Source organism: Culex quinquefasciatus, chromosome 1, assembly GCF_015732765.1.
Source record: "Culex quinquefasciatus strain JHB chromosome 1, VPISU_Cqui_1.0_pri_paternal, whole genome shotgun sequence".
NCBI lineage: Eukaryota > Metazoa > Arthropoda > Insecta > Diptera > Culicidae > Culex > Culex quinquefasciatus.
The window spans coordinates 104,416,263-104,432,153 of NC_051861.1; the positions used below are offsets into that span (position 1 = coordinate 104,416,263).

Genomic DNA, 15,891 nt, shown 5'->3' on the forward strand with positions numbered 1-15,891 from the left:
CACTGCGGATTCCAGACACGACGACTTGCTGTATGCGGTCGGATAGGTAGCTTTGTAGAAGGGCGTTCGGTAATCCGCGTAATCCACACGACTCTAACTTTTCAGCAACATTTGGTGGTTTATCGTGTCGAATGCTTTGGAGAGGTCCAAGAAGATCGAGCCAGCAGACAGTTTATCATCGAGTGTTTTGGAAACTTCGTCAACAAGCTCAAGTATGGCTACTTCCGTCGATGAACCCTTACGGAAGCCAAATTGATGGCAATATAGCTGTTCAGTGGCGATTAGGAAGTTGTAGATTCTGGCAAAAAGCAGCTTCTCGAAGACCTTGTTCAAGACAGGAAGCACTGAGATAGGCCTGTAGTTTGACGGGTTAGTCGGGTCGCCTCCTTTGAAGACGGGGTGGACCAAAGCTCTCTTTAAGCACGCCGGAAACTCCCCCTGACTGACACACTCGTTGAAGCAGTCCTTGATGACACTTGCTAGAAGAGTACTATGTCTTTTTAGGGCAGCAACCGGGAAACCATCATAACCCTGCGCCTTTTTGGGGTCTAGTGCGAAAATTATGTTCTGGACCTCAAGTGATGTAACTGGTCGAAGAAACAGGGATCGCGTAGCATACTTCATTGTGCCAAACTTGTGTATGTTGCCGTCAGAAGTCAGCTGGCTGCCGAGATTAACACCCACTGAGGCAAAGTAGTCGTTGAAGATGTTAGAGACACTGCTTGGGTCTTCCACGATTTCATGGTTTACTTCTAACTGCACTTTGGAGTTTGCCTTCGACTTACCTCCTAGAACCTCGTTGATTCGACTCCAGAGTAGCTTTGGGTTGCTTGTACAGAACAGCCTCGAGTGGTAGTTCGCCTTTGCTTTACGCTTTGCTTCATTCAGCTTTAGATTTGCACGAGCCAAGAGTTCGGTTTGAACCTCATCCAGTCGATTGGCCTTCCATTTCTGCAACACTTTGTCCTTTATGTTGCTCAGCTTCCAAATGTCGTAGTTGAACCAGGGACAACAGTTATGCTTCACCTTGACCTCCACCGTCGTCGTTCGCGTGTGTTTCTTTGTTAGAAGAGCATAGCGTTCTGTTATGGCTTGCAGACGTTCGTTTGGTACCAGTAAGTCTAGTTGGTACTCTTGCAGAAATGATCGGTATTCATCATTCACAGCTGTATAGTTAGTCCAAGTCTTAGTTAGTGTGCGCCGTTCCTGCTCCATCTTGAGTTTAAGCACTGTAAGGACATAGCTGTGTCCAGGCCATACGTAACGAAGATCCAGGGCGGCTTGTAATCCTTTCAACTCTTGCAAAAGTCTCCGGGATAGTGGTGTCAGCTCATCTCGGATGACTACTCTACCTTGCGTCCCCATTGGCAGCTTTTGATTTTGAATTGCACTGATATCCATGGTACCGTATTGTTTTTTGTGCTCCATCAATTTTTCCTTGCAGTGCGCGCTTTTGAATGTGATGCGAATCGGTGAATTTTCTGATTTCGCACAGGGTATTCTGCAGCAGGAAACCATGTCGTGCTTTGCCGTAGAGTATCCAAGAGCTTCGCAGGTCTTCAGCACAATGTCGTCTGTGTTTTCCTGGGCAGTTCTGGGTATGCCCAGAATAATCGCGTTGGTAGACAGTTCAGACCTTTGTTGGCAATCGATGTCTAATTCCGCTTGATGGACGACTTGCGTGATCGATTTGGCATTTTCCGAGAGATTTTTGATTGACTGCTTCAAACAGTGATTTTCCGACCGCAATAGCTGAATTTGGTTTTGTAGCAGCTTCATATGACCCACTATTTCTTCAAATTTGTTCGAAAGAAATTGTTGGCTCGCTACAACATCCTTCAGGCAGTTTGATGAATCCTTCCTCATAGATGCAATGAGTTCTGGCAACTCTGCCAAATTTAAACTCATGTTGGCAGTGCTCGCTAACAGATGGCGCTGTTGTTTGAAATTTTGTGCAGGGTGGTGTGGCAGTGTGCAGTGCAAGTACCAATACTATTGCAGCACAACTTACCACACTGATACGCCTATTCCGTTCGAGTAGAATCTCTTGTAGTAGACAGCAGCGAAGAAGTAAACAAACGGCGAAGTATTTGGCGTCCAGGTTTTGAAGACGATGGCGAGACGGTGGATGCGACGTGTGGGGCGGGCTTTCGGCACGAATGAAAACAACCAGCAGAACGATGATCTTTATTCTGGACTCATCAGATGTTACATGTACAATTGGCGATTTTGTTTGGCAGTGCTTATAATTTGTGTGCTGGTTCAGAGACTCGGTGGTGGCATTACAGCAGCATTTATGCTGATTGCAGCAGATCTTGTTGGGTGGCGAGGCCAACAATTGCGAGTAAGAGTGGAATTCGGCAACTAAATCAACAGTATGACGACCAATAATGCAATGAAGTGGTTTGACAGAAGCGGATGTCACACTTTTCGACGGGTGGGCGGCCCGGTTTTGTTATGGTGGTGCAGTGTACTGAGATTAGTTCGAAATTTCCAACGCTCTTAACTCGGTTTACTGCATGCACTATCACTGATTTTCAGCATCAATACGTACAGCGAGGCGTGATTAACGGGTACAGCGATGTCTCTGGCGATTTATTGGTGGTTTTCGGGTTAATTTTTGCTGAATTATCTGGAGGGTTCAATCACAACAAGTTCACTAGTCGAGCAGTGTTACCAGCAGTGTCTGCTTTAAATATTAAAAAAATGATTTTGAAAATTTAATTATCAAAATGGGTCAACTGGTCTGACAATTTTGCAACACCGCTTAGGTCTGCACAGATTTAACCCGTTTTGAATGTATTAGTGATCAAAGAAACAGAACTTGGTCGAGAATCGGGACGGTACTCTCTGATTGGTACTTTTTTCTCTTAAGGGGTAACATACATGTAGAAAATCACAAAATTTCATGTTTCAGAAAATTTATTCAATCCACTTAAAATATGATTTTCAATCACTCCTGGAAGTTTCATGAAGATATTCCATGATTAAACTGAGTAAGAGATGATTTACGCTCAAAATTTTGCCATGCGCAAAGCGAACTGTCAAACTTTGTGAGCGTTTTTCTCTAAACGCCGAGTTGATTTACGGGTGCCATGATATCTCGAGATGGGATGGACCAAACTGGCTGAAATTTGAGGTGAAGATTTGCAAACATATTTCGTGTGCATGACAAAGCCTGATTTTGAAATTTTGCATTTTTAAAAAATACAAAAATCAAAAACTGACGATTTTTTATATGAAAAACACAGAATTATTTTTATCTTTTTTTCAAATATTTTTTTGAAAATCGGGCTTCATCATGCACACAGGACCGGTTTAACGAGGCTTGACCAAAATTTTGAGCCGATTTGGTCAAAGCATTGTTGAGATATCGTGGCACCCGTTTTTTGAAACTGCTAACTTCAAATATCTATATCTCGGCAATTATACAACCAAATGTCTTCAAATTTATTTTGATAATAGTTGAAAATATTTATTTTAATGCCCTTAAAAAAGATTTAAAAAAAGTTTAAGTGTGTGCTCAAACCAACCTCTGAAATTCAATTACAACAGAAGTGTCAAACGCAAACAAATCTGTGGATCTGGCATCCTTGAACGCAACCATTCGAATGCATTCTACATATTAGGAGGTTGCACTATCTGTCATCTAGTTTGGCAATCTTCTTTTCTAGAATTGTAATTTTCGTTCTGGTGACAATATATATCAGCGATTTTCAATCCTACATGCTTGAAAGGGTTAAAAGCGTGACTCAAGATTACGATTGGGCAAATATTTGACCAGTCACCACGCCAACAATTGCCGAGATCTACTATCTGCCTCTGATTTTTTCAACCCCTCTCTCTCTCTCCCACAGTCAACTCAGGTGAGCTGCTCAAAGTTGGGCAAAGTCGAGTAAACGGTAGTACGACTCAAGAAGTGGCGTGGGCTGGAGTTGGTAGCCCGAAAAAAAGATGCCACTTGAGCTTTTGACCGTTGAAGTAATCTACGCGGAGCTATCAGATGAGCTTTGTTTTTTTTATTTTTTTCGTCTGTTTGACTTTGGGTAATTGCGGAACCGAGTTTTGCTGCAGTGAAGAAGATGATGATTTCTCAAGTTCGCGATGTCTACTGCGATAACAGGCTTATTCATAGCAGCAGCAAGTAGAGCTGAGGGCAGGTTTATTTGGAAGAAATTGTTTGCTCTGAAATAAATTGCTCCGAGTGAACGTAATGCAAATTATGTAATGCAAAACACTTGAACTTGATGTACTGGTGGAACGAAATATATCAAAAAGATTCAAAATAAAGATCTTTTTTATTTAAAACATTTGCTTCTTCTTTAAATTACAGATGGAATTACTGTTTATTTTCAAAAACAAAATAATATAAAAAATACTAAATGGTTGTTCCTTTCCTGTGAGTTTTTACTTTTAATAAAAATTAAAAAAAGTCTCAATTTTATGTCGCTGGAAAACAAAAACAAAAATTAAAATATCAAATATTTTATTTTATTTAATATTTATTAATATTTTGAATCAAAAAGTATCACAAAATTCTTTATACAATGTTACAGCCGGTATTTTTTTTAATCTATACATTTACGATTTTTTTTATTTGTCTATTTTTGATGTATGGTCCCAAGGCTATAGCTTTATCCAGATTTTTAAGCAAAGATGGCGTTCCGAATGGTGAACGCCCGAAATGTCAAAATCGTGCAATGGCACCAACATTACAAAAAAAGTGTGCCATGGTAGACAGCCAAGGTTTTTTTTTCAAATGTTGGTACCACTGCGCGATTTTGACATTTCGGGCGTTCACCATTCGGAACGCCATCTTTGCTTAAAAATCTGGATAGCTTAAAAATGCTCTATTTAAATTTTTAGTTATTTAATTCATGAAAATTTACCATACATGGCCTTTTACATTTTGACAAATTCTGGCCAGCAATTTTAATTACAGAAAAAAAGGTTAACGATAAAATTCACTATTATGAATCGCCTTACTCTTGTTCCTGTTCCTTATCTTAGATAATATCTTATTACCAAGCTTGAATCGCAAAAACAACTTCTGCTTTCCTAGAAATTGATACAAAAACACTAACAAGCCAATACTTAACTTTTTTTGCTAAACTTTTGTTTACCCCTCACTAACGCATACAAACTCCTTCTGATTTGCCACTCAGAAGCGTCCAAGTGAAAGAGTTTGTGTTGTTCCGTTCACACCTGCCTGCCAAATGCTACAGTTTTTGTCGGTTTAATTTCTAAAGCAAAAAAATCAACAGCAAAAAAAAACGAGTGTTTATGAATATCTAATCCATTATAATTAGCTACACAGCACTACTCGACTACTAGCCAGTGAGAGGGACAGCGCCGCTCTTTTCTCTCTTTCTCACACGAGACGCAACGCAGAAGAAGAGAAAACGGGAGGGAAATCGTTTCGAGAGGAAGAAGACGAAAATAAAAATAGTTTGAAAAGTGGTTTGGGAACGAAAAAAAAAGTTCGACGACGACGAGAAACAGTGTTAGTGGTTCCATGTGATTGATTTTGGGGGAAACGTGTCGGAGTGGTTTTTTCGAGATTGTTGTTTTGAGCTGAGTGGAAAAAGTACAGCAAACCGGCATCGTGGAGCACTTTCTCAGCATGGGCTACCTGCAGGATTTGCAGCTCAAGGTAAGGATTGGGTTTGTGGGATCAGTTTTGGACTAGTTGAACGTTGAAAAACGTGAAACTTTGTTTAGAAATCTCCCAAATGTCAGTGGCGCCATCTGTTAGGTGAGCACATGGAACTCCAAATGTCAAATTGTAGAGGGATTGTTTTTAAAACAATTGTCATATTATTGATTCGTCCGAAATTCGTCTATTTGATGTGATATTTTCTTCAGGCTATTCTTTTCTTCAATCTCAAAACAACTTTGAACGCAGCAAACCTTGAAAACCATGATCAAACCGTTTCACAAGATCTTTGTCTCCCTTGATCAATCAAAGCAAACCGTTGACAGCTGATTCCGGTAGAAGCAAAAACAACCCATTGAGAATCCCGCTCACAATCCGAAGCGGATCAAAAAAGATTTTGTTCAGCTCAAATTTCACCTGATCTAAGAAAGAAAGACATGAATGAGAGCAAAAACTAGAACAATGAATTAAAGCTCACTCAACATTCCCGCAAAGCCACTGCAGAGACTCAGGAGAATCCCCTAAAAAACAAAACAAAAAAAAATCATAACACTACTTTTCAGGGGTCTAAAAAATTTTCCTCAGAAGAAAAGAGGAATTCCAGGTGAAGGAGAGTAGCGGTAGGAAATGAAAACCGTTAATCATTGAACAGAAATTGATATGGGTATTGTTTGTGTGTGTATGCGATCTGCCCCTCTACATCAAAGAGAATAAAAACACTAGAAGAAAGGCGTCTTGGGAAGAATAGGGTGGTGCATGTGATTTAAGTAAACAGCTTTTAAATTGTTTATTTTTTAAAGTCACCTCAATCGTGTACAACAAATTACGAAATTGAAATCAAAATTTTCAAGTTGGGGAAGGGCTTTGAATTTTCTTTCAAAACCACCAGAATAGGAAAAAAAAAGTTGACGAAAAGTGAAAAGTAGAGAATGTTATGGTTGTATATCACTTTTTTATAATTTTATCTAAATTTCTTAATTCAATAGAAAATTTTTAATATTTCATCATCCGAGCAGGGCTAAAAACCGAAAATGTCGAAATTGAGATACCAAATTGGAATTTTTGAGGTATTTCAGTATTTCATAAAATTCATCAGAAACTATAGAAAAACGTTCAGCATTTTTAGCATGGCTATTAATTTTGCATCGATATGACATTTAAAACGAATGCTTTCATTGCAAGTGTAAAATTTTTAGGTTGATTGTTTAATTATTGAAAATACGTCCTAAGGAAATTTGTACAATCGTTGGAATTTTTCGTGGTTGGGATACCAAACTATGGGTTTATGTGGTATTTCTCTTTATTACCAAATTCCTCTAAAAATATGGAAAATATTGACCAAATCTAACAAAATCATTAATTTTGCATTAAAATCACATTTCAAAACGAATGCTTTTACTGAAAATAAAAAAAAATATGTTTTAACAATTGATATACCCTTTAAGGTCTCGTGGCGCAGGGGTAGCGGCTTCGGCTGCCGATCCCGATGATGCTATGAGACGCGGGTTCGATTCCCGCCTTATCCACTGAGCTTCTATCGGATGGTGAAGTAAAACGTCGGTCCCGGTTTCTCCTGTCTCGTCAGAGGCGCTGGAGCAGAAATCCCACGTTAGAGGAAGGCCATGCCCCGGGGGGCGTAGTGCCAATAGTTTCGTTTCGTTTATACCCTTTAAGAAAATTTCCCAAAAATCATTTTCAAACCAACTAGCCACCACCTAGTCTTATTGAGGTTTTATAGTAGCATCTTGATTGCTTTAATGTTATATTTGGGCATTCACCACAACCAATAAGCACCACAACCAATGATTCACATTTGACTAAAACACTCATTTATGCTAAATTTCTGAAATAATTAATATTGCGATAGATATTTAAAAATAATTTTAACTTTTTTTCAAAGAATTGCAGTAAAATATTTTTTAACATTTAAAAACTATGATTAAAAAACAATGATTTTTTTATGAAGCGAGTTGATTTGATTGGCTTTATCTCCCCTACATTGATCAATAAAATTTCAACCGCAGCTGAATTTTAGCCACCAATTGCGAGAAACAAGCTTTCAAATTATTTTGATTGCCTCCAATACCTATTATTTATCATCTCCAAGTAACATTTTTTTCCAGGAGTTCTACAAGAGCTCTTCAAGATAGCTACAGCATAGCAGTTTGGACCGCGGTAGGATAAAACTCTCTTCAAGTACTCTTCCAAACTCCTGAAGAAGTTTTGAAGAGAATTTTATCCTACCACGGTCCAAACTGCTATGCTGTAGCTATCTTGAAGAGCTCTTGTAGAACTCCTGGAAAAAATGTTACTTGGGTCGCCATTTTTGCAAACCTTCTCCATTTTATCATTTGGCAAGAGAAAGACTTATTTTTTGCCAAAATAAAACCTATTTGACATAAGACGTTTGAAGACGTATGAAATGTCATTTTTCCTTAACTCCTGACAGGGTTTTAACAAAGGTTTTATCAAGACTGTGAGGATGTTGTTAGGACTCAGTTGTAAAGCCTTGAACTTCTATGTAGGTTTTATTAATAGGCCGTGACAACCTTCTGCGGAGGTCCATTTGGGTTTTAAGGGAGGTTTATCAGGGTTCTGGGAGGCTGTTACGACTTAGGGGTTTTAATGTTGGTTTTGGCTGATAGGTTTTATAGCGGTTGTGACAGCTTTGATAAAGCCTTAAATGTTACTTGGGTTGTAAAATTGTTAAAATTAGTTGCAATACCAAACCTTTTTTGTGGTATTTCAGTTTTAAACAAATATTTTTGAAACTTTTGGAATTTTTCACACTGCTCGGGTAAAGGATTCATCGTCAAAAAAATGCTTGATTTTGATTTTGCATTTTTGACACAACAATTTTAGTAAAAATACCTAAAATCATGGTTGAAGATAACTACAACCATGAAACATTAAATTTTCTGAAATTATTATGTTTAATGTTGAAGGCAAAAAGAACAATATAAAGATTGAACTTAGTTTTTAAAGGCTTGTTGACTTATTAGATATTAGGTTTTTTTACTAAATTTGAATCCATGGCAGAATAAGATTGATTCGATGATTTGCTAACTTTAAGATTGAAAAAATCTATTTGTTTCGAATTTAAGCTGAATTTTAATAGGGTGTGTGGTCCTATATTGGGCCTAGTACTTATTTTGGGTAAATCAAACTAAATTTAACGAAGTTGTGCATTTAACCAAATCTGGTAAGAATCTGTCAGACAGTGAGTGTGCGCCTTTCACATGTTGACATAAATTGGTATCAAATCATCGGGGTTTGATTGTACCGTGATATAATGCATTTTTATAAAAAAAGTGAGCTTTATAGCATTTACAAACAAAAAATCAAATAAAATTGTAAAACCGTCATCAGGGGTGACATTTTTGTATGGCCCAATCTCACCCCCCAGACCCAATGCCGCCCCTAACGATGGTAGGGCATACGTTCCAATTTTGGCGTTCCAATTTTGGCCCTAAACTGAAAAACGAACCATGGCATTTGAACACTGTTCGTGGTTCCCAAATTCATGAACGCTTGTTCACGATTTTGGGAACTCTTTTTTCTTCGTGTATCTAGACTCAAAATAACACAAACACCAATACTGAATCACCCTATTGCACCGAATTCCCCACCTTCCAGAGCGATCGTCCCACCTTCCCCCTCCCACCCACGAAGATGATGAAAATGACGGGATTAATAGGGTTCATCAGATACGCGCAATCTCTCATCGTTCTTCCAAGCCTAGTTCCAAGCCCGTTCGCAACGAATCTCGCGATGGGTCCTCCCGCGGAGTTTGTTTGTTTTGGCCTGCGCGCTTTCAGAAGAATAGAGGGTTCGATCGGGCCGGGCCCAACCATCACTCATTCAACAATACACGGCGTGAAAGTAGTGTGGCCGCGCCGCCGCCGCCGCTGGATTAGAAGCAGATTGGATCTGCGGGTTCGTCGCTTGCTCCCGTTTTCTTTTCTTTTGTGGGGTTCGTCGCCGGATGACTCAGGTCTTTTCGAGTGCTTGGACCTGCCGTGCGGCGGCCGCTTTCCCAGCGGGGTTGACCTGTTTCGGGGCCGGGATGATTTACGACAGCTAGAATGCATGAATCAATCAAAAATCAATTGATAGCTCCGGATTCTGGGGACGGGGGGAATGTGAACTAGTTTAATTGCTAGGCATAAATCTGTGGGATCGAATCTCGCGGCGGAGAGGAGGCCAAGCAATTTTCTCGCTCAATTTCCCTCGATATCCATTTCATGTAACATAATTTCACCTTAGGAGAGGAAGATCAATCGAGCGAGTAATAGAAATGCTGCGGTTGGGACCGCAGCAACACAAGTATTGTTCCAGCTGTGAAGTCTTGTTTTTATGGCATCTCACCCATCGCTTTTGAGGTTATGTCTGGCCGTCAGCGCTGCAGCTGAAGCACATTCCGCAAAATCTCTCGTGGTAGACAACCCAACGGGAGGGGAAGAAAACACACCCAAACGAGGTGCGTTCCTCCCCTGAGCTAACCAATCTAAACATGCCAATTCAAGCGTGTAATGGCCGCCCCTCTTGGTGTCTACAGTGATTAGTTTACTGCCCAGATGAAAAAAAGAGTAGCCAACGGGCAGTAGTTGGACCATCACGGCAAGACCCTCGAGAGTGAGGTTGGAAAACTCAACAACTGACCTTCTTTTCAATTTTCTGAAACTGTGCCCACCTTTAAATTTAACATCTTGGCGAAGAATCTGACGTTTAAACCAAACCCAACGCTGTACCACCCAAACAGAACCCAACCCACCGACCGCTCTGTGTGAGGTTAGGTGAGAGATGCTGCAGCAGCTGCTGGAACGAGGTACCCTACTCTATTATTATGGCTCATTATTTTATTACAATTGCTTTGCCGTACCGGCGCAGCCGCGTAAGCGCCTTGTTGGTCAATTTATTGCATTGGAGGGTGGAGTTCTGAACTAGCTTCTGCCGCCGGTGAGTGAGATCTTCTCGAGAAGAGATACGCGTTTTCGTTGGGGATAGGGTCGATGAAGATTTTGTAGACTTCAAGTTTTTAAAGTCTCCAAACTTTTAGATGGATTAAGACTTTGACAACTTTGATTTTCGAAGTCACAAGCAAGAAATTAAAACAGATTACATCAAATTACACTTGCGCACAGTTATCCAATCGACCCAGTTCTCTTTCCAGCAAATGGCCAAATACCGCGGCTCGCCTTCTTGGATGGCCCTTTCCCACCCCAAACACGCATGCACGACTTTTCGCCCGCCCAGCCTACTCAATTTCTCATAATCACCTTTCTATTTTCCTCCTCCTCCCCCAACTCTGGACTTTTTTTTTTTTCAAACATTCACCCATATTTTTCACCATGTTCGACATAATTTCTCCGCCTATTGGACGGCGGACCCGCAGCGTCCGCATGGTTTCGTATCATCGCACGGTTTGCCGTACGATCTAGGAAATGAGTTCACCGTGGAAAAGCGCGCGACGATCTCCGTCCGTACGTGAGGTGAACCGACGGGTGACGGATGGTGGCCAATAGAATTGTCAGCAAAACGTAGCTGATTTGAGGGCAAACGTCATAACTTGGAGACTTGAAGACTTGCATACTTTAGGAGACTTGGAGACTTGAAGACTTAAAGACATAAAGCCTTGAAGACTTCTAAGACTTGACGACTTTTAAAACTTGACGAATTTTAAGACTTGACGACTTTTAAGACTTGACAACTTCTAAGACTAGACGACTTTTAAGACTTGACGACATTTAAGACTTGACGACTTTTAAGACTTGACGACTTTTAAGACTTGACGACTGTTAAGACTTGACGACTTTTAAGACTTGACGACTTTTAAGACTTGACGACTTTTAAGACTTGACGACTGTTAAGACTTGACGACTTTTAAGACTTGACGACTTCGAAGACTTGACGACTTCGAAGACTTGACGACTTCGAAGACTTGACGACTTCGAAGACTTGACGACTTCGAAGACTTGACGACTTCGAAGACTTGACGACTTCGAAGACTTGACGACTTCGAAGACTTGACGACTTCGAAGACTTGACGACTTCGAAGACTTGACGACTTCGAAGACTTGACGACTTCCAAAACTTGACGACTTCCAAGAAATGACGACTTCCAAGACTTGACGACTTCCAAGACTTGACGACTTCGAAGACTTGACGACTTTAAGATTTGATGACTTCCAAGACTTGACGACTTCCAAGTCTTGAAGACTTCTAAGATTTAAGGACTTCAAGACAAGAATCTGAAAAAGAAATAAAGAGATATGACTTGAGAAAATAACGCCAAGCAATTCTGAGAACATTAACTGAATTAGAAATTACGGCAACAACCTTTCCTCGGGGCAAAACAAAAAGGTCACAGAACCATCGGCAGTAGGCCACTCGCAACCTTTGGCTACCCTCTCTATGGTAATTGGTCATCCGACTGCTGCCCGCTAGACCAAATTAGGCAATCATCAGCGCCTACTTAGAGCAATGGCCGATATATTGGCCCATCGCACGAATTAAGCTAATTGTTTGCTACCGGCGCGCGCAGCGCAAGGTTCTTCCAAGCCAACCCCGCACATGAAACGTCAACGAGTTCATCTGTCAAACCGCGCACGCGCTCCGCGCAGCTGTCAACACGCAACTGTTCAATGTCAAAGTCGCGCGCGCGCGCGTGGTTTTGCATTTCGCTCGATTCAAACTCGCTCAAACAGTAACAATAACAATAGTTTCATCTTGGCAGGCCGAGCGCTGCCATATACGGTGAGAGCAGAATTAACTTAAAATTACCAGCGCAGCACTTCGGCGCGTTGCAGAAATCAACCGCGAACCGCAAGTTTTGAAGGTTAGGTGCGGAAATTTGACGTTTCTATGCGCTGCGCGGATTCTGTTTCGTGATGCTTTCTTCAAGAGTGAGCCTAACCGAGCGTGGAGATGAAATTACCATGATTGAAAATCAAGCAAATTGTGCACGGAGAGTTTGAGAGAGGGATGAGGTGTATGCGGCAGAGAAAAGTGGAAATCAATTTAAAAGGCGTATTAGTTTTTTACCCCTTAAATGAAATCTAAGAGAGTATTTTGATGCGATTGTTTTGATTTAACCCAAATGTTACGACGCTGCGCGTCCCTCGTACGGCGCCGAAGCAAGCCCCTCGTTTTATGGGTGTTGTTTTTTATTGTTTTGACAGGTGCCCGTGCTATCACTTGGAAATCAGTCAGCAGAAACAAAAACAATCTAGGCAAGCGGGAGTACGATCGCAGCTGTAAAGGTCAGATGTGAAAAGACACCGAATATGTCAGTTAATGTGAAATTGTGAACTATCAGTGTACTCAATTTGGAAAATATAAATTTTCAGTTTTGTAACGAGTAGAAAAGAATTGTTTACTTTGACCACTCCGCTCACAGAACCGGTACCCGTTTCGACATCCACTAGCGTCTCAATATCTGCGTGTAAAAAACATGACATGGAAGACGTCACCTTAGTCCTTAATCGAAGTCGCCAAGTCTTTGTTTTTCTAGACGATTCTTCATTACAGCGAAGAGTTTATTTCACTGTTCTAACGCATTACTTTCCTTTTTTCTTTCAATTCCAGGTAAGATTATGCCGTATTTCACCCACAAGTCCGGTTCTCCTCAACGACGAACATCTCAAATCAAGGTCAAGGTATTCCACCCTGCTCTCAATACCCAAACCGGCAGTGGAACTCCCCGTGTGTAATGCCTCCAAGAAGTAACCCATTTCCCAACCATCATTAGACACTTCTCGACCTCTCCTCAAACCGACAGGTACTTTCCTCTCCACGATCGGCCCAAAGTCGGAAGCCACATCTCCCCCGAGAAAAGTCAACAAGCCCGGCTTGGCCCACATTTCCCAAGCCCCGTGGTCAAAACAAAAGGTTGGCCGCGGAAAGAAAAAGTCATCCACCGCCACCGCCACGACGCTGGAAAAACCAGTTAGCTGCTCCAGAAAAGCTGAGCCCCTCTCCGCTCTGCGAAGACCCGCGAAGAAGAATTGGGTCACACATCCGCGCCACACGGACCGCGCGTTTTACGCGAAACTTCTTTCATCTTCGCGCAGAGGCTTTATGTTTCTAAATTACACAAAACGCTGCGCAGACAAACTTCGGCAGGGGGACAACACTCGGATGGCCATGGGGGGAAAAGGTTTAACCTGTTTCTTTCTTCTCTATGGACAGCTTAAAAGATCGGAGCGCGCGCCACTTAGCCATCGGCAGCGACGTGACGACACTTGGGGATGATCGTGGAGGCTCAGCTTCCAGGCCTCGGTAGGTCATGTGGCCTATATTCGGCTTAGCTCCGACGATTCCGACGCTGCTAATGACTCTCACTTGTGTGGTGGAGCTTTGGGGAGCGTGGGGTAAGATGGGGAATTTGGAAGCATTTGGGAAAAGTAAGGTATGCCATCCGAGTGAGGATGCTATGAAATGACCTTTTGGCCAACATTTGGTCAAAATTCCATCCGTGGTAACTCCACATAAACATTTTTAAAGGCAGTATGAGGTGAATTTCTGATTTAAACAAATCTTTAAAACCCTAAAACTCACGTGTCCCGTTTCACCCCAACCCTAGCAACCTCTAAAAGCGACAACACTAACGAGTTGAGGCTCTGCCAACCTCCAACTATTCATCCCGTGTCCATTTAGACATCTTCCAGAGATGTTGCTTTTCCTCCGCAAACGTACTCACTGGCTGATCAGTGATTTCGACGTAGAAAGCGTCGTCGGCCTTAAAAATTTCCCAGCTGGGAGCCCACTGCATGGAGGCGCCGGAACCCGCCGCGGTTTAAAAGGCATGAAAAAGTTGTCCCGGGACAACCCACTGATCCCGATCCAGCGTGCATTTTATGTTTTTATTCGTTCGGCCAAACGGAGGTTGAGAATTCTAATGGCGATGACCATCGCCGATGAGGTTGGATCTTCAATGAAAGTGGGAAGGAGCCCACCAGGACGGCAATCCGGCGACGAGAGCGAAAGTCTGCGAGCAGGGATGAGTTTGACGCGCGCGGGGGAGGACAGAACGGAAAGCGAATAGCTCGGTCCCGAACAGGGGCCTGGTGATCCAAATTCAGCACCGGTGTAACCGGTTTCAGCTGAGACATTACGAGGAGGCTGCTGCTGCTGCAGCAGCAGAGTTAGTAAAAGTGGTTTATTGGGTCTTCTGCTTCGATGGAAGAAACTGGGCTGTTTTCGTGTTGTTTTGGGGTGGAAATCAAGAGTTTGGTCCAGTTTGCTAATAAGGTTACAAAGCTAAGCATAATGCTTGAGGATTTTTTTTAATGTTTGATTACAATCACAAAAAACGATGAGACATTTTTCATCAAAATGGAATTTCTATTTTTTTGAGGTTGTGGATCACAAATGCTGAGCAGTCTAGCTATTGTCCGTTTCTTTCAAAAATACACGCCGCGCGGCATTTCACCATAGACATTGTTGCCAGCGATTTTCTGCACTTTTAGTGCAATAAAAAACATACCCGGCAACAATGGCAAGCGATTCGAAGAAAAAGATCAACAAAAACAAAACGCGCAGTATGAGATTTGACAGCGCGCATTTGGTGAAAGTGCGGCGCGTCGTTTCGAGGCTGGTTTGCCGCGTGTCTTTTCCGGGAATACGCGCAATACAAGTCAGGAATAGTTCATCTGATTTCAATAGGGGGATGGCGCCGCTATTTTTAGACCACACTTTCCCCTTTTTTGCATCGAAACCGACTTCTTTATCGACATCAATTTTTACTGAATTTTTCATCAACTGAAATTTCAGCAAACGATTAATTTATAGTTTACTGAAACTTCAGTTAAATGGTTGTCAAAACAACTAAAATTTCAGCAGAAAAAAACGTCAAATTATTTTGCTGAAAATTCAGTAATTTTCTTGAGTCAGTTTGACAGATCGTTTGCTGAGGATTCAGCAATCAGGTATTTCAGTAATCAAAATTTGATTTTGCTTGTCATTAAAAATGTTTCCAGTAGGGGAAATATACCCATTTTAATCACACTAAGCCGTTCGACCCATTCTCATCACTTTTGCCATTTTCCGCTATTAAATCAACATTTTCAGATGTATCAACAATGGAGAGTTGCTTGCTCACTTTTATTTGAGCTATTTATTACTTCAGAATTGTCAAAAACACTTTACAAAAGCTGCAATTCATGATCAAAGTGCTGATAGGCCGATAATAGAAATAGGCTGAGAAAGGGCATAGTTCCCCTACCTACTGTTCA

General features: G+C 41.5%; 1 protein-coding gene across 2 annotated transcripts in view; it reads left to right on the forward strand.

The window, feature by feature from the left end:
- LOC6054819 (rhophilin-2) overlaps positions 1 to 15,891 on the forward strand; it is a 140,064-nt gene that overhangs the window by 80,367 nt on the left and 43,806 nt on the right. Inside the window, exon 2 of one of the 2 annotated variants that reach the window (XM_038259526.1) lies at positions 5,310 to 5,653. The exons of the other annotated variant lie outside the window; for it this stretch is intronic. Coding sequence (XP_038115454.1) covers positions 5,624 to 5,653 — 30 coding nt within the window. The 5' untranslated portion in view covers positions 5,310 to 5,623. The remainder of the gene's footprint in view (positions 1 to 5,309; positions 5,654 to 15,891) is intronic. 2 annotated transcript variants of the gene reach the window in all.